The sequence below is a fragment of the Vipera berus genome (genome assembly GCF_964194415.1).
Source record: "Vipera berus genome assembly, chromosome: 16".
NCBI lineage: Eukaryota > Metazoa > Chordata > Lepidosauria > Squamata > Viperidae > Vipera > Vipera berus.
The window spans coordinates 3,618,084-3,636,015 of record NC_138219.1 but is presented as its reverse complement, the minus strand read 5'-3'; the positions used below and the strand labels follow the sequence as shown (position 1 = coordinate 3,636,015).

The window sequence follows — 17,932 nt, the reverse complement described above, 5'->3', positions numbered from 1 at the left end:
ATCACATGACCATGGGGGAATGCTGCAACGGTCATTAAGTGTGAAGAATGGCCTTAAGTCACTTTCTCAGTGCCCTTGTAATGTCAAAGGGTCACTAAACAAATGGTTGTAAGTCGAGGACTGCCTGGGAAATGATTTAAGATTCAAGACATAATGCTACGTTCATATGAAGGCGAATCAGCACTGTAGGGTTGATGGATCACCTGCCGGTCAGGCTGCTTTAAGTTGCCCCCTCTGGGAAATGGTTTCTGTCCTACCTCCGTGTCCGGGAACGGAGCGCAGGCAGCTGGTCCGGCCTGTGGCTCTTCTGACTGCCACAATCCAAGCATCTGGTTGGCCTTTGCCTGGCGCTGCCACTTGGGCCCTGCTCTCGCGCTCTTCGGAGGACACTTCCTGGCCTCACAAGGCTGCGTGTTGCTCCCACCTGGGGGCGTTGTGGGCCGCCACAAACGGGCACTGGTGCTGTGGCCGGAGGAAGGGGCCAAGGGCTTTCTGCGCTGCCAAGGGCCCGGGTGTTCCCCACGAGTTGTGCCCGCGGCTCGGGGGAGGATCACCTCCCAAAGGGCCCTCCTAGGGGCCCAGGGTTTTCTCCTGGGCACAAATGCTCCGGGGCAGTTTCCAAGCCTGGATCTGCAGGGACCAGACATCCAGGCCTTTCCCAGACCACGCGCTCTCCTCTCTCCAGTGCGTCTTCCAAGTGTTGCTTGCCAGCCCTCCTCCTCCTTCCGACCCCATTCTCCTCTAACGCTGATGATGTTACCTAGTTGGGTCATGAAATGTCTGCGAGAAAACAACCAAGCTCTGAGAGCACCAAGGACCCCACAGTTGTCATCCTCCTCCTCCTCCTCTCCTCCTCCTCCACTCTGTTCTAGCCCTGATGGTTACCTAGTTGGGTCATGAAATGTCTGCAAGGAAAGAAGCCAGCTCCGAGACAACCAAGGACTCCTCCTCCTCTTCTTCCTCTCTGTAAACCCCTCTAGCACTGATGATGTTCCCTAGTTGGGTCGTGAAACGTCTGCAAGAAAACCACGAAACTCAGAGAGCACCAAGGTCCCTGCAATCCCCCTCCTCCTCCTCCTCCCAACCCCATTCCCTTCTAACACCGATGAGGATATCTAGTTTGGATCATGACCCCAGGGTCCTTCTCCTCCTCCTCCTCTACCTCGGCCTTCGGGGGAGGGGGTCAACCCAACGCTCTGCACCCCCCCGTCCCCCAGCAAAGTGGACACGCGTTCTTGGTTTTCGTATCTTTAATTAAACTTTTCTGGTCCATTTTTTTTCTTTTACAAGTTAAATCAACAGGAAAACAATAAACCATTTTTATCTTCATATACATTTATTTAAAAAAAATCACTCTCCTGTGTTATTTTTCTTTTTTTTTTAAAAAAAAAGTCCTTCGTGGCACCTTTTTTTTTTTTAAGTTTTCTGTTAAGACGTGTTACTGGCCAGAATAGCAAAAGAGTTTTGTTTTTTTAATCAGTAAAAGAAAAATCTCTCTCCTTTTAAGGGTGGAAAAGGAATTTTAAAAAATGGCTAAAGTGAGAGAAATATAGATCGGAGGGTGGTTCCATACAGAAGGATGTTTGGGGGCTTCTGGCTTTTCCTTGAAATTGGGATGGAATTGACCGGAATAGCATCTTAAAGAGAAGTGGTGATTTTTATTTATTTTTTAAAATTCCACAAGGACGAGAGAGACCCCGTTTGCAATTTGCACAATTCCTTCTTGTCCTTTTTTTTCCGTTTCTTCCGATGGGGGAATTTGTTCTCGGGATAACTGTCTCAAGGAGGGATCAAATCAATTTGAGCAATTTCCTGCATTTGTTTCGACCAGGCACACTCAGGCTATAAGCTGAGTGGGTGGGCAAATTGTGTCAATGGCAATGTAAAAAAAGAAAGAAAGAAAGAAAGAAAGAAAGAAAGAAAGAAAGAAAGAAAGAAAGAAAGAAAGAAAGAAAGAAAGAAAGAAAGAAAGAAAGAAAGAAAGAAAGAAAGAAAGAAAGAAAGAAAGAAAGAAAGAAAGAAAGAAAGAAAGAAAGAAAGAAAGAAAGAAAGAAAGAAAGAAAGAAAGAAAGAAATCACATCTAATTTTATTTCCAATCAAGCTAGAATTCAGGCCAATTTCCAACTCAATTTCTAATCCCCGATGTTTTCCCTGATACGTATTTTTAATGCAAAGAACCCACTCAGCTTTGGTTAAAAAATGTGGTTAAAAAATCCTGAAAATTGTGGATTTCCTCCTACTCCCCCACCACCCCCAATTTAAAAATAATAATAACAACTCTGAATTTTCATAGCACAATCTAAATTTCCAAACGGAGATAGTGGTCTGCAATCCCAGCAATGCGATATAGGTGGAGAGCATCAAGCTGGCAGAGAGAAAACATTTCTTTCCCGGGTGGAAGAAAGAACGGCTTCGCTGCAAATTTAGGTTGCAAAAAAATATCCCCACGGTTTTTATTTTTATTTTTATTTTTAACCGGTCGTGTTTATGACATCATTTCCACACAGGCATGAAGTATTCATTTGTGGAACATCTGCATTTCTACAGACCCCAAATCTCTCTGGGATCTATTTTCCCCAAACCGATAATAGTTAAGTTGAGAGATTCAAAATACAGGCCGTTCCCTTAAAGCCAAACGAGTTAGATCTCTCCTTTTAAGCCGTGGGCAACAAGTCAGAGTTTGATGTTTGGTAACAAATTTCCTCTCTTGGGGGAGAGCGAGAAGTAACTCAAAAACTCCTCCTTTCAAGGGAAACACGTTGGGTTTCCAAAAAGGGAAAGCTCCCTCAACTAAACAAACCTGATTAGCAGAAGAGCAGCTTGTGAAGGTGGAAAAAAAAACGAGTCCGGAGCACGGAATTGACCGAGTTGCAACTAATGTTAAGAATTTAAGGACCTCGAGGATCCCCCCCCCTTGGTTGACTGTCTCTTTGCTCTTTTAAGGTAGAGGTGGGGGGGGGGCGCGACCAGAAATCTCACTACTTTCCCTGCCCTGAACGTTCGTAGAGACCCCTGAACATTTTTTAAACAAAAGCAGAAACAGCTGAAAAACAATTAACAATAATTTAAAAACTCATCTTCCGTCGGGATGGGCCGGCTTCCGCCCCGGTTTCCAAAATAAATTAAAAAAAACATAAAATAAAAAATTAAACTTCAGGAAGTACAGTAGGAGTGGTGAGGGTCCGAATCAGCCGAGCCCGTCGGGTCCGGCGGCCTTTATGGTCCCCAGAGGGCCCCCCCCGCCTGAACCCGTCAATAGGAGGGAGAGAAAGGAAGGTTTCCTACTACCCTTTTGTGCACCCTTGACCAATGCCAACAGCCACCCACAACCGTGGTCCCTGGGGACGGGGCAACGCAATGGACTGCCCTTCGTGCCCACTCTCGGGACCTGCTTTTCCTCGACCTCCCCCCCCCTCCCCAACCAGCCCAGGTCGAAGTTCACATGGGGCGGCCTTTCAAGTCCCTGAAACACCCCGGTGTGACTGTGATGGAAGAAAAGGGGTGGGAGGGGTAGGTGGGACCGGCAGGGGAACCCGTGGTGGTCCTGCGAGGCAGTTTCCCCCCCACCCCGTCTTGGCACCATCTAACTGCCCAGGAGGTCTCCGTCGCCACCAGCGTTGGATTCCTGGATGCTCTCCACCTCCTCTGGAATGTCCTGCATCCTCGGGAAATCTGAAAAGCAGTGAGAGGCGTTCCTGAATGGGGGAAGCACCGCCCTGACGGAGCCCGGAGGGCTTCTTCCACCACGTGCAGAAGGCGGAATCGGCATTTATTTATTGAATGTATAACCCCCCCCCTTCTCACCACTCAAAGCCCCTCTACTCTCCTTTGCTGGAGCACAGCTGGACTCAGCTGGGGAGGGGGGGAGGGCAAGGCTCCAAGGGCCTGGCTAAGGGGGCCAAGTGGCACCTGGCTGCCCCCTGGCGGTTACAACCACAACCGACCCCCCCAATTGACGTCACAAAGTGAAACATTTGTTCAGTGTCCCATAATTACGATTTTTCTTGCCACGGTTCTTCAGGGAATCGTTGCATTTGTTAAGGCAGCAACCCGGTTGTTAAGTGAATCTGGCTTCCCCATCGGCTGCCAGAAGGTCACAAAAGGGGGTCACCTGACCTCGGGACACTGCAACCGTCGTAAGTATGAGCCGGTTGCCAAGCATCTGGATTTTGATCCAATGACCAGAGGGATGCTTGCGATGGTCTTAAGTCCCTTTTTGTGTGTGTGTGCAAGGTAGCGTTGTAACTCCGAACCGTTGTCACTAAAGGAGCTGTGGTAAGTCGAGGGCTACCCGTAGCCGGCTGCGGCTGGTCGGGAAAGAGGGTGGCTGGCTCGGCCGTCCTCACAGTGGGTGCTCCAACTCACCTCGGGGGCTGGATGGGGGAGAGTGGGAGTTGCCCAGGCCCCCCTCCTCCATCAACACCTGCAGATGCTCCTCCGTTTCCTCCTGTAGTTGGCCCGGGAAGGCCGCCTCGTCCCGTTGGCCACCGGAGAAGGTCCGGTGCAGGGAATGGCAGCCAGGCGAGAGTGGCTCTCCCGCTCGGTTCGGCTGTTGAGAGGAAAAGGGGCGAGAAGAGCCGGAGTTAAGCCCCCTCCCCAAGGAAGAGCTTCAGTTGCTAAAAGGCGTGCCCGGCCCTCTGCGTCAGAGAAGGACCATCTGGTTGAAGGGCCTTCAAAAGCATCCCTCCATCAGCTGGAAGGGACCTCGGAGGTCTTCTAGTCCAACCCCCGGCTCATGCAAGAGACCATTTCAGACAAGTGGCTGTCCAGTCTCCTCTTGAAAACCTCCAGCAATGGAGCACCCACAACTTCTGGAGGCAGGTAGTTCCACTGGTTAACTGTCCTCACTGTTAGGAAGTTTCTCCTTAATTCCAGGATGCTTTCTCTCCTTGAATAGTTTCCATATATTGATTCTTGTCCTGCCTTCTGGTGCTTTGGAGGATAGGTTGACCCCCTCCCTCTCTTCTTTGTGGCAGCCCCCCCCCAATACTGGAATACTGTGATCGTGTCACTCTTAGTCCTTCTTTTCTCTAAACTAGACTCTTCCCTTGCTTGGACTGAAGCTCCAGGGCTTCCGGTGTCAGCTACTGAGCAAACACTTCCCCCAAAGCCCCAGCTGCTCTTCCTCGGGTCTTCAAACTTGGCCCTTCATGACTCGTGGACTTCAACTCCCAGAATTCCTGAGCCAGCCTGGCTCAGCTTGGAAACCTCTCCCTTTCCCCTCAGCGTGGCTGGCTCAGGAATTCTGGGAGTTGAAGTCCACAAGTCATAAAAGAGCCATAGGTCCTCCATGCTGGCTCAGGAATTCTGGAAGTTGAAGTCCACAAGTCATAAAAGGGCCAGGTTTGAAGACCCCTGGTTTAGAGTATAGGCCAGGGGTAGGCCACCTTGGCTCTTTGATGACTCGTGGACTTCAACTCCCAGAATTCCTGAGCCAGCCTGGTTCAGCTTGGAAACCTCTCCCTTTCCCCTCAGCGTGGCTGGCTGAGGAATTCTGGGAATTGAAGTCCACGAGTCATAAAAGAGCCAAGGTTGCCTAGCCCTGCGGCCTTGGCCCGGGAGGCTGCAAGGCCAGGGCACGGGCCTCTCCTAACCCCAGGCAACGCTTCCCTTCGGCCCCAGAGGGATCCTGCAGCTCTTGACCGCTCGGCCCAGAGTTGGCCGCGAGTCAGGTTGCCTTGTGGCTTGCAGAGCTGAGCAGCCTTCTTCCCCCCTCCCCCCCCTCCACACTTCTAGCTGCCTTGACATTTCGAGTGAGGTCTCTTTTTTTGCAGCCAGATCTAGGAAGAATCTGACAAAGGGAATGGAGACGCAATAAATGAATGAGCACCACCACAACAGCCGGGCCATAGGGCAGAGCCCGCATTGGGGGGGATCAGGCTAGAAGGCAGTTTGCAGCAGGGCACACCTCCCTGGCTAGCCCTTGGAAACCCCTGAGGGGGGGCTTAAAAAGACCAGGTACCGCCAGGAGACACACACACACACACACACACACACACACACACACACCAGTCCCTTGGACGGGAGTAAGCCCTTGGCACTCACTGGAGGCTAGTCCTTGGAAACCCCTGAGGGGAGGGGGCTTAAAAAGACCAGGTACCGCCAGGAGACGCACACACACACACACACACACACACACACACACACACCAGTCCCTTGGGCACTCACTGGAGGAGGGGTGAAGCTTTGGTACAAAGCGTCTCCGGCAGGCAAACTGCGCCTCCGGGGCTCAGCCCCTTTCCGTACCCAGACGGCTTCCAGGGGCGCCCGGTGTGCGGCCAGCTGCCTCCGGGCCTCGTCCGCCTCTCGCTCCAGCCGCTGCCTCTCCCCCTCGCTCTCCCGCAGCCGGGCCTCCAGGACGGCCACCTCCTGGGCCTTCTCCTGGCCCAGTTGCCGGCAGCGGTTCAGCTCCTGCTGCAAGAGCGCGTGCTGCTTCTGCAAGAGGGAGAGCTCCGTGCTTTGCTGGTCGGCCGGCGGGGCCTCTTGGCAGGAGTTGCTGCGGCTCAGCCGCCGTTCCCGCTGGCGTTCCCCGGCCTCGGGTGGCTGGAAGGCCAGGAGGGAGTCCTGATGTGCCAGGATGCCCTGAGAAAGGAAGAGGAAGAGGGCAGTGGGCAGGTTCTCTGGCTCTGGGTTCCCGGCTCTGCATGTCGGGGGCTGACCTCGGCTCAGGTGGGCTTCCAATCCCCGCCTTCCTCCTACGGTCCAACCTTCCCCCCACTCGCCCCCCGTTACCAATGTCAGGCTGTCTGCTCATGAAGCTTGGATAGGAGAGAGGCAGCCAGCACAGCTGCTCTGCTTGGCGCGAACACCAGGGCAGAGCCGTCGCCCCCAGGTCAGCCTGGGGCGCAGCTTTCGATAGGATTAAAGGGAGAGCCATTGTCTTAGCAGCGTCCCACTAACTATTAAGGTCAAGGTAAAGGTTCCCCCGCACATGCGTGCTAGTCGTTTCCGACTCTAGGGGCCGGTGCTCATCTCCGTTTCAAAGCCGAAGAGCCAGCGCTTGTCCGAGGACGTCTCCGTGGTCATGTGGCCGGCACGACTAGACGCCAAAGGCGCACGGAACGCTGTTACCTTCCCACCGTAGTGGTCCCTGTTTTTCTCCTTGCGTTTTTACGTGCTTTCGAACTGCTAGGTTGGCAGAAGCTGGGACGAGTAACAGGCGCTCACTCTGTTACGCGGCACTCGGGATTCAACCCGCCAAACTGCCGACCTTCTGATCGACAAGCTCAGCGTCCCAACCCACTGAGCCACAGCGTCCCTTCACTAACTATTAGCATAAGTTTAATAGCCCTTTGATGGAGGGTCTCACCTGCAATCCGTGGAGTAGGGAATAGAGGCTCCTGAGGCGCTGGAGCATCTCCTGGAGAAATGGGGAAGAGGAGGCTGCGTTCCGTCTGGCCAGACCAAGCTACCCCCTCCACCTACCCCACCCCACCCCAAGCAAGGGCACCACACCGTCCTTGCTTCTATCCCGGCAACTCCTCAGGCATGCATCCCACTCACCTCCTGCAGTCCTTTGTGCTGCAACTGGTTGCCATTTCCATCCTAAGGGAGGAAGGAATCACAATGCCAAAACTGACTGAAAGCTCAGCAAAGGATGGGAATCTGGGCCAGCTCAAAACAGAAGGGTGGCCAAGATCTCTCCCCCCCCACCCCCACCCCCGGTTCCTGATGGGCCCAAGGACCAGTCCTCCCTCCTGCAGGATCCCCTCCCCCAATTTCCCAGCCACCCCAGCCAGGCCACAGGTTGCCTGAAAGCTCAGGACTGGCTGCCGAACGTCTCAGGTTTTGCACAAGCACCGGGGTCTTTAGCAGAAGCTCCCAATTTTCCTAGCAAGAAGCCTTTTTATTTCCCCCTCCCACAACTAGCCTGGAGCCAAGCTGGGAGAAAGCATTTCTAAAGGAATTTCAAGAGGTGGAGATTTCCACCAGCCTCCTTGGGCGAAAAACAAAAAGCAAATTAAAAAAAATCAGTTTCCCTATGGATTTTATTTTTTTTAAAATTAGCCTTCTTGTGGAAATCTTGGAAAGCTCAAGCAGCCCACTGCACGTGGCGGATAAAGCGTGGCCAGCGGGAGGTTCTGGTCCTCAGCAAAGGGGGCTGCCAAGTCCGGCTACAGCACCGAAATTTAATTTTAATAATTTAATAATTTAATTTGTATACCGAAAGAGGGGAGGGACGGGCTGGGGTGTCCGGCTGCTCCCCAAAGCTCACCCGGTGGTTTGAATCCGCCTCAAGCCTGGCAATCTCGAGAGCGTGGTTCGTATTTCCAGTCTCGCCATCTGTGGGAAGAGAAGGGGAGTGGGTTATGGCTCCAGAAAGTGAATGCAAAAGTTCTCAAACCATGACTGGAGCACCAAAATCAGGGGCGAAAAGAGAGGTATCTTCCCCAGACTGTTCCGTTTCATTTCAGCCTTGTCCTCTAGACCAGGGCTTTTCAACCTTTTCACCCACCGCACCGCTTTTAGGATAGGGCGACATCCGAGTAACACAGTAACGCCTAGCAAGGGGTCAAAAACTTGATGACCAAAAAAAAAAAAAAGTGATGAAGTACAGGTAGTCCTCGACTTACAACAGTTCGCTTAGTGACTGTTGGAAGTTACAAGGGCACTGGAAAAAGTGCCCCCCGAGCCACAGCCGAGCAAGACACCTGCCTGCCCACCGGGCAGTTCTAGGATGGTCGCGTACCACTTGCCAGGTGCCAATGTACCACGGGGGGGTACCCGTACCACTGGTTGAAAAGCCCTGCTCTACTGCCATCCACCCTCGCAAAGAAAAATAAATCAGAAAGGTCAGTTTTAATTTAATTTAATTTTTTAAATCCCATTTATATCCCGCCCTTCTCCGAAGACTCAGGGCGGCTTACAATCTAAGAAGCACAAATCAATGTGCTTAGCAATAGCCTTCATTCTATGTCTATGCCTGCTTATTAGGGCTTTCAGGGGCCCCCAAGCGGCATTATTACAAAGTCAGCTTAATTGCCCCCAACAATCTGGGTCCTCATTTTACCTACCTCGGAAGGATGGAAGGCTGAGTCAACCTTGAGCCTGGTGGGACTCGAACCTGCACTAATTGCAGGCAGCTGGTGTTACTTAAGGAGGCATTAGCCCACTGCTCCACCAAGGCTCTTTCCACCAAGGCTTCTGGCAACAGGGTCATCTGAGCCACAGTTCGGCGAATCGACCCAAATGCCTGGGTTGCCGCTTAGCACAAAGCCTCTGCCAGTATGTACCAGCAGCCTACAGTGAATTTCCAGGGACCTTCTTCCTGTTGGAGAACCTCGGGGTGAGGAGATGCAAAAGGGGAACAGAATGGGACAACTCGCCACCACCAACTCGTGACTGCCAATTCGCCAGGGGGCGATTTGCTGCGGGACGACTTGCCGGGGGAAAATTCGACAATGTTATTTAATTCTTTAAAATAATTTTTTAAAAAATAATTTGAATTTTTGTCCTTCACGTTTCATTTCGTTCCTCTCCCTGCCCCTTTTTTGGACCCTTTCTTTAACGAATCTATTTCACCGTGTAAAATTTTGTCCCGCAGCAACCTGGCTGGGGTGAATTGTCCAGTGTTGAGTTGACTGTGGCGACTCGGCTGTGGCGAGCTGGGCCCGGCAAGTTGACCCAGGAGGAAGCCGTGGGCTGAAGAAATGGTAGAAGAAAAGCGGGCTTCTTACTTGTGGCGCTACTGGGGTTTGGGCTGGCGTAGCTGCTGGGAGCCTGTGTGTGGTTCTGCTCTAGGTCCCAGCTGGGTCCCACGACGAGATCTTTCAACACTTCCACTGGGAATGTATTTGTTGGTGAAGAGAGACAGAAAAGACACACACTCACACAAATACACAAACAGGCATTTAACAAACAGATATTCTTGCTCTGTGATCATGCGTGGTTATCGGCAACATTCCCGGTGGGAACATCAATCGAAAGGATCGGTAAGTTTCTGTAGCCATCCTGATCTAGACCCCCTTAGTTTCTTCAAGAACTGAGAACTCTCTTCCTTGCAGTGGTTTACCGTGGGGAAACCTTGTGAACTCTCAAGCTTCCTCCTTCCGCTATACATTCAAGGTGGACAGTATTTAATATTCATTTGTTACGTATATGTAGGGGTGTGGGTCTATACCAGGGGTAGGCAACCTTGGTTCTTTTGTGACTCGTGGACTGCAATTCCCAGAATTCCTGAGCCAGCATGGGGGAACTATGGCCCCCTTCATGACTCGTGGACTTCAACTCCCAGAATTCCTGAGCCAGCATAGGGGAACTATGGCCCCTTCATGACTCGGGGACTTCAACTCCCAGAATTCCTGAGCCAGCATGGTGGAAACTTTGCCCCCTTCATGACTCGTGGACTTCAACTCCCAGAATTCCTGAGCCAGCATGGTGGAAACTTTGCCCCCTTCATGACTCGTGGACTTCAACTCCCAGAATTCCTGAGCCAGCATGGTGGAAACTTTGCCCCCTTCATGACTCGTGGACTTCAACTCCCAGAATTCCTGAGCCAGCATGGTGGAAACTTTGCCCCCTTCATGACTCGTGGACTTCAACTCCCAGAATTCCTGAGCCAGCATGGTGGAAACTTTGCCCCCTTCATGACTCGTGGACTTCAACTCCCAGAATTCCTGAGCCAGCATGGAAGCCTCTTCCTTTCCCCTCAGCATGGCTGGCTCAGGAATTCTGGGAGTTGAAGTCCACGAGTCACAAAAGAGCCAAGGTGGCCTACCCCTGGTCTCTACATATGTTGTATACAGCATGTTTAGGTGCGTGTCACGTATGTGTTTCACTTTGAGAGCGGGCAACTGCATTTCATTTTTGATGTGTGCCGTCGTGCCCGCAGTAAAAAAAAAAGGACAAATAAAGGTGATCTTAATTCTTATTCGGTACCTTCTCTGACGGCCTCCTGGACCAGCTTCTCGCCGTGCGGGGGGTCCGACGACTCGGTGCGGAAGAGAGTGCGGGGGTTCCCCCAGGGCAAAGGGCCGTCTTTCCTGCCGCTCTGCAGAGTCAGAAGGTCTGCAAAGAGTTCTGCCTTCTCCCTGAGAAGCACCCCAATCTCCTGGTCACACTGCTGAATCTTATCTGCGGGAAGGAAGGAAGGAAGGAAGGAAGGAAGTGAAGGGGGCTGCCAGGGGAAGGTGCAGGAGGGAAAGGCAAAGTATGCCCAGGGAATGAGTTTGACCTTACCCTTCAGCTTCCTGAGAGAGGCTTCGCTCTCCGTCTCAATGAGGGGGAAGTCATTCCGGTCAGGGCAGCTGCAGCGGAGAAGCAAGCAGAAAGGAGAGGTCGTGTCAGAACCCACTCCAAGCCACACCTTAGGAAAGACGGACTCTTTGGAGACAAGATTATCCAAGCAGGGACTTTTACTAAAATATAGATGACAGAACAGGGCTTTTCAACCACTGGCATGATGGCACCTGTGGCACGCGTGCCATAGGTTCGCCACCACGGGACTAGAGCATGTTATGGCTCAGACTAGTTCTTTAGCAAACCTCTGTCAGGCACTGGAGGTGGATGGGAGGAAAGCTGCCCCCCACCCCCACCCCCACTCACAGCTTGACACTCTGCTGGATGACCTTCATCCAGGTGTTGCGGTCATCGCGCGACGCAGCGTGAACCTCATACATCTCGGCTGGGTTGTTGCTGATCAGGAACATGCCCTTCTCCTGGTTGGCAATGTCACGGACAATGAGGTTCTCGATGGAGATGACCGTTGACTTGTCCTGACAGGAAAGAAGTCTGTTCAGACTTTCCCCTCATAGGTAGACACGTAGGAAGGGACCTTGGAGGTCTTCTATTCCAACCCTCTGCCTCGGGCAGGAGACCTTATACCAGGGGTGTCAAACTGCCAGCCCGCATCATCCAGAAGCCGCGCCCACCCCATTGCTGGCAATGGCGAAACCGTCCCGATACGTTGCGCGACGTCACGTGATGCCGCAAGTTTGACATGTTTGCCTTATAACCATCCCGGACAAATAGTTGTCCAATCTTTTCTTCAAAATCTCCAGTGATGGAGCCCCCACAACTCCAGAAGCCATCCATTCATCACCCTCTTTATTGTGGATCAGAAAGCCTTGTAAGGCAACATCCCCAAACCATTGTTTAATTTGCTTGGAGGTCCTCTCTCTTCGAACTATCTTGGCTTCATCCATGGAATTTTCGTAGCAACCGTATGAATGTCCTTCTTTTTTTATTTTATTTTTTATCCCATTTATATCCCGCCCTTCTCCGAATACTCAGGGTGGCTTACAGTCTAAGAAGCACAAATCAATGTGCTTAGCAATAGCCTTCATTCTATGTATATGCCTGATTATTAGGGCTCTGCCCCCCCCCAAGCGGCATTATTACAAAGTCAGCTTATTGCCCCCAACAATCTGGGTCCTCATTTTACCTCCCTCGGAAGGATGGAAGGCTGAGTCAACCTTGAGCCTGGTGGGACTCGAACCTGCACTCATTGCAGGCAGCTGGTGTTACTTAAGGAGGCATTAGCCCAGTGCTCCACCAAGGCTCTTTTCCAGGGTTGCCTGTAGCCCTGTGATTTCCTGGTGGTTTTCCATCCCAAAACTAACTGGATCTGATCCTCCTTAGCGTCTTCACAACAGCCAAGAGGAGACTGAGAATGTTAGTCTTGACAGCAAAAACCCTCGATAGCAAAGACAATCCCAGTTCCGACAAGATCTATTCCTGGGCCCATCTGCCTGTAAGGGGTGCAAAATACCACCATGGCCCCGGGCGATCTGTGCCAACGGGCACCCAGTTTGGGACTTGGGTACCTCATCACAGGAAAAGGTGATGGAAAAATAAAAGGGCGCTTACCAGGGTGGGGAAAATATACTTTTGGTCCTTCTCTTGCAGGAAGATGAGAACGTCGGTCATCAGAACCACCAAGACATCTGCAAGGGAGAGAGGGTCGGGGGACCACGGGGAGAGGAACAGTTTACTGCAGGGGCCCCCAATCCCTGGCCCACAGCCCACCAATGAACCTTGAACGGTTAGGAACTGAACTGCGGAAGGGGACAGGAGAGTGCACAGGCGCATTCCCACTTGTGCAAGCAGCAGACAAGTGCCTGCATGTGCACTCCGATTGCATGAGCGGCGGGCGCATGTGCCTGCTTCTTGCGCACACGGAGCTGCGCACACCTGCCCACCACTCACACAGAAACATCCCCTCTCTGGACAGTGATTAATATTTATATGTTACTTATGTGTAAGGGTGTAGGTCTATACATATCTTGTATATAGTATGTTTAAACGTGATTAATATTTATATGGTGATGACCTATAAAGCCCTAAATGGCTTGGGTCCGGGATATCTGAGGGAACACCTGCTGCCGGCATCAAGTTCCCTTCGTCCTGTGCGCTACCACAGGGAGGGCCTTCTCAAGGTGCCGCCGGCAAAGGATTGCCGGCGGGCAACGCCCAGGGGGAGGGCCTTCTCTGTGGGCGCGCCTGCCCTCTGGAACCAGTTACCCGTAGAGCTTAGGACTGCCCCTGATTTTCGTTCGTTCCGCCGGGACCTGAAGACCTGGCTCTTTGAGCTTTCCGGCCAGGACTGAGGATTTTTTAAAAAAATTTTTAACTTATTGTAATTGGGTTTTTAATCAGAGTTATAGGGGTTTTAGATTTTAATTAAGGAAAATTTAATCTATTTTAATTGGTATTAATTTTTGTATTGTAATGTTGTTTTAATTGCCTTGTGAACCGCCCTGGGTCCTATGGGAGAAGGGCGGTATATAAGTTTAATAAATATAAATATATAATATAAATATATGTTACTTATGTGTAAGGGTGTAGGTCTATACATGTCTTGTATATAGTATGTTTAAGTGTGTGTTATGTATGTGTACACTTTGAGAGCAAGCAACTCAATTTCATTTTTAATGTGTGCCGTTATGCTCACAGTAAAAACTGACAATAATTATCTGACTATCAATCATCTATCTACCTATCTCTCCCATCCATCCATCCATCCATATCTCTCTCTCTCTCTCTCTCTCTTTATCTATCTACATCTCTATCTATCATCTATCTATCTATCTATCTATCATCTATCTATCTATCTATCTATCTATCTATCTATCTATCTATCTATCATCTATCTATCTATCTATCTATCTCTATCTCTATCTATCTATCTATCTATCTATCTATCTATCTATCTATCTATCTATCTATCTATCTATCTATCTATCTATCTATCTATCTATCTATCTATCTATCTATCTATCCCCCGCTGATCCGCAAAGATAGAAAGGTTGGGGAACTGTGGTTTTACAGTATATTCTACACACCACCTTGAGTTGTATAAATAAAAGATAGGGTAGAAATATAAGTACCCACAAAGAACTAAACAACAGTGGCAATGATTATTCCATGTTTCACCATAAATACGTGGGGGGAAAATGTCTCACAACATGCAACAGTACTGCAGACTCCAACCCAAAATATTTTCTGGTCCAGAAAGGAGGGCTTAGGGATTGGCTTGCAAGAATGATCACAGGTTGTCCTCAACTTACAACAGTTCGCTTAGTGACCCTTCCAAGTTACAACGGCACTGAAAAATGTGACTTTCTGACTGTTTTTCACAGTTATGACCTTGCAACATCTCCATGGTCCCGTGATCAAAATTCGGCAACTGACTTATATCTATGACGGTCGCAGTGTCCCGGGGTCACGTGATTCCCCTTTTGAGACCTTCTGACAAGCAAAGTCCACAGGGAAGTCAGATTCACTTAACGACCGGATTACTAACTTATCAACTGCTGTGATTCGCTTAGCAACCGTGGCAAGAAAGGTCACAACATAGGGCAAAACTCACTTAACAAACATCTCTCTTAACGACAGGAATTACTGGGCTCAATTGTGGCCGTACATTGAGGACTACCTCTATTAATCAGTTTGCAGAACCTGGCTCTCCTTCCTTCGGGTGCTAAACCACGGCGGGGATGGGGCCTTCCCTGCCATTCGCCCCACCTTTGAAGCGCCCCGCGGGGGTCTTCCAGAGCATGCTGCCGTCATGGACCAGCTTGCGCCGCAGCATCTCCTCCTTGCTGAAGGTGCCCTGGTCCCTGGGCAGGTGGGCCTTGGTCCGCCCGTCCACCCGTCCGTAGATTTCCTGCAGCCGCGCGTTCTTCTCCTGATTGTGCACCTCCTGGTCGATGGTTGAGAGCAGGTCTTTGACCAGAATCAGGGCTGTGCTCAGATCTTTCTGATCCACTTCATTCCCTGGGGTGGGGGTGGGGGGGGTGGAGTGGGGGTGGGGGAAAAAGAAAACATTAGCAGATTCGCTGAGAGTTTGGGAAAGGAACGGGAGGAAGGGAGAGGGGAGAAAACCACCCCGAAAGAAAGGGCAAATTTGTAGGCAACTCAGAGGCAGCTGCTCAGCCCAGCAGGGCAGAAACACGGGCGTCAAAGCCCACCAAGAGGATCCCCTTTGGTGAACTCGCTAGAAATAAGACTGGGGAATTTCTAAAACCCGGGTTCATTGGATCGCATGTGGTGGTCTTGCAAATATGTGAAAAACATACTGGACAATCCTAACGACGACAAGGCGGAAGGTATTTAAGAGACAAGTATGAAGGAAACCTGAAACTTTTCTTTGGATGGCACATGTTTTATTGTTTATATGTTTCTATATTTATATTTTCTGGTTTAGAAAGACGGATCTGGTTATGAAAACAGCTCAAAGCTTTCAGATATTGTTAAACAACCAGCATCCAGAGCATTAACTGAGACACAGTCACAGCTAATAAAATTCAGGGAAGCAGGAGCAAAAGATCTAGCCCAGGGGTGTCAAACTCAATTTCATTGAGGGCCACATCAGCATTGCGGTTGCCCTCGGGGGGCCGGGTGGGTGTGGCCAGGGTGGGCGCTGCCTACTGGGTGGGCGCAGCTGGAGTGCGTATGGCCTACTGGGTGGGCATAGCCAGCTCTACATCATTGGCATCAAGGGTGCCTATGGGCGCCTGGGCAGGAGTGGGACAGATCTGAGGGTCTCTGGCAGGAGGAGGGTCTCTGGGCCAGGGCCAAGGCAGTGGGGGCCGTTCCCTCACTCTTTCCAGGATGGCTTCGGGGGGCCACATGAAACCACTTCGCGGGCCGGATCTGGCCCCTGGGCCTTGTGTTTGACATGTCTGATCTAGCCGTTTTTCAGTGAGACTTCCATTTTACACATGCACATAAATTGAGCTCTACTTAAAATATTTGCAAATTAAACGACATATTCCATACTGGAGGTACTAGAAATACATTTCTTAGGCGATAGAAACAGCCTATTTTTCAAATTTTGAAAAAATTGGCTGTCGTAGCTATTAACTGTTGAAAATATTTTTTTTTAAAAAAGTAACAACATGCTAAAAGGCCACCCAGGCCTCTCTCTGGTACCTTTGGAGTTTTTCAGGATTCGATCAATGAGCCCAGGATATTTGGTGATGCGTTGGGTGACGAGCAGGATGCATTCTTGCACCCCGTGCCGCCGAAGCACCGATGAGCGTGACAACCTCTGGAAACATTGAGGAAATGGGCGGAAGGGTTATTATTACCTGGAATACATCCACAAGATATGCAGCACAAGTCTGTACACACCCCTCACCCACGCCCCCTCATGCGAAATCTAAACCCCAAAGCTTCGGTCGTAGCTATCAAACCAGGAAATGCACAAACCCTGAAAAGGTTTGTAGGTATGACTACAGGTGAAATTGACTTTGCATTGTTTGCACAGGAAAAATCTCAGATTCAGCTTTTGCTACTTCTCTGCTTCTGTAACCATTTAAGCTTCCATAAACGACAACAAAACGGCCAGCGGTCTTTCTTTGCTAGATGACTGAGTGGGGTGCTTTCGCTTAGTAATCTCCGCAGTCCCTATTGCGGTCATTAACTGAAAGCCAGGGTTATAGGCAAGGGAACTTCTTGCTGGTTCCCACAACCAAGTCACTGGGAAGTCCCAGGTGATTTGCTAGCAGGCCAGCAGGCAAGTAAACAGCTACTGCTGGGTAGCAGAGGGCAGGAGGGGATGCCCAAGGTGTGAAGGAGGCTCAGCAGGAGTCAGGGAGGTGCAGAGAGGGTGGAGACGGTGTCCGGAGAAGTGGTAGGGGAGGCGTGGCAAAGCCCAGGCAGCGTGCATGGTGTGCAAGTAGCTGGGATGGGGAAGGATGCGCAGGTGAGAAAGACCCAATGATTTATGACTGTCTCTGCTGGCTTCCTCAATGACTCCTTGGGGAAGCCAGCGGGAAAAAGTCACGAATGGCAATCTCAAGATCAGGGGTGCTGTAACCAATTGTAAAGTTGTTGAGTGCCCAGACTACAATCACAGGACTGCGGGAATGCTAGGATGGGGGAGCTCCGAGGACCAGTCGTAACTGCCATTCTTTCAGCACTGCTATAACTTCAAACATTTGCTGAATGAACGGTCACAAACCAAGAACTACCTGTATATCCCATAAGCCTGGCTGGGTTTGGGCAAAATGCATGCTAAGTCAAAAAATAGGACTTTCCATCCTCTGTTGGGAGGGTGTCACATAGCCAGCGAGAAGCAAAGAATGGACTGCAGGACAGTAGCCAATTCCAGTGGAATAGTTGGGTTGACTGGCCACTCAAAATGACCGAGATTATTTTGCGGCGGGAACAACAAAAAAGAGTGTTCTTTGGAAATGCCGTTCTCTACAAACGCCAAATTTTATTCCCAACTTGATTCGAAATGTTTTGTGCACCCTCCTTTGTCATAATGTCTGAACTTGTACACGTGCATATGTCTGTGTGTGTGTGCGTGCGCGCAAACATCAGCTGGTAAGGTCTTTAGTTTTTTTTTTAATTTTGAGGGCCTCTCAAAATGTTCTCTCGAAAGAAAACTTCAGGGCCAATTGAAAGAGCGTCGAGGTCTTCTTTCTGTAGGGATAACGTCCCACTGGGAGGGAGCTGCCATGGAGAAGGCCCACTTAGAAG

At 50.5% G+C, this 17,932-nt stretch overlaps 1 protein-coding gene across 3 annotated transcripts in view; it reads right to left on the bottom strand.

Annotated features, from left to right (window-relative positions):
• Window positions 1-1,150: 1,150 nt before the first annotated feature.
• The window catches only part of ARHGEF2 (Rho/Rac guanine nucleotide exchange factor 2), a 73,215-nt gene continuing 56,433 nt past the window's right edge, over window positions 1,151-17,932 (bottom strand). The window contains exons 10-22 of one of the 3 annotated variants that reach the window (XM_081340516.1): window positions 16,376-16,493; window positions 14,966-15,217; window positions 12,809-12,885; window positions 11,546-11,715; window positions 11,180-11,247; window positions 10,880-11,074; window positions 9,679-9,783; window positions 8,166-8,284; window positions 7,505-7,546; window positions 7,311-7,361; window positions 6,170-6,583; window positions 4,367-4,550; window positions 1,151-3,673 (exon numbers count right to left, since the gene is read on the bottom strand). In XM_081340516.1, the coding sequence (XP_081196642.1) occupies window positions 3,585-3,673; window positions 4,367-4,550; window positions 6,170-6,583; window positions 7,311-7,361; window positions 7,505-7,546; window positions 8,166-8,284; window positions 9,679-9,783; window positions 10,880-11,074; window positions 11,180-11,247; window positions 11,546-11,715; window positions 12,809-12,885; window positions 14,966-15,217; window positions 16,376-16,493 (1,884 nt within the window). In that variant the 3' untranslated portion in view covers window positions 1,151-3,584. The remainder of the gene's footprint in view (window positions 3,674-4,366; window positions 4,551-6,169; window positions 6,584-7,310; window positions 7,362-7,504; window positions 7,547-8,165; window positions 8,285-9,678; window positions 9,784-10,879; window positions 11,075-11,179; window positions 11,248-11,545; window positions 11,716-12,808; window positions 12,886-14,965; window positions 15,218-16,375; window positions 16,494-17,932) is intronic. The other 2 variants (XM_081340518.1, XM_081340517.1) reach the window with 2 other exon arrangements.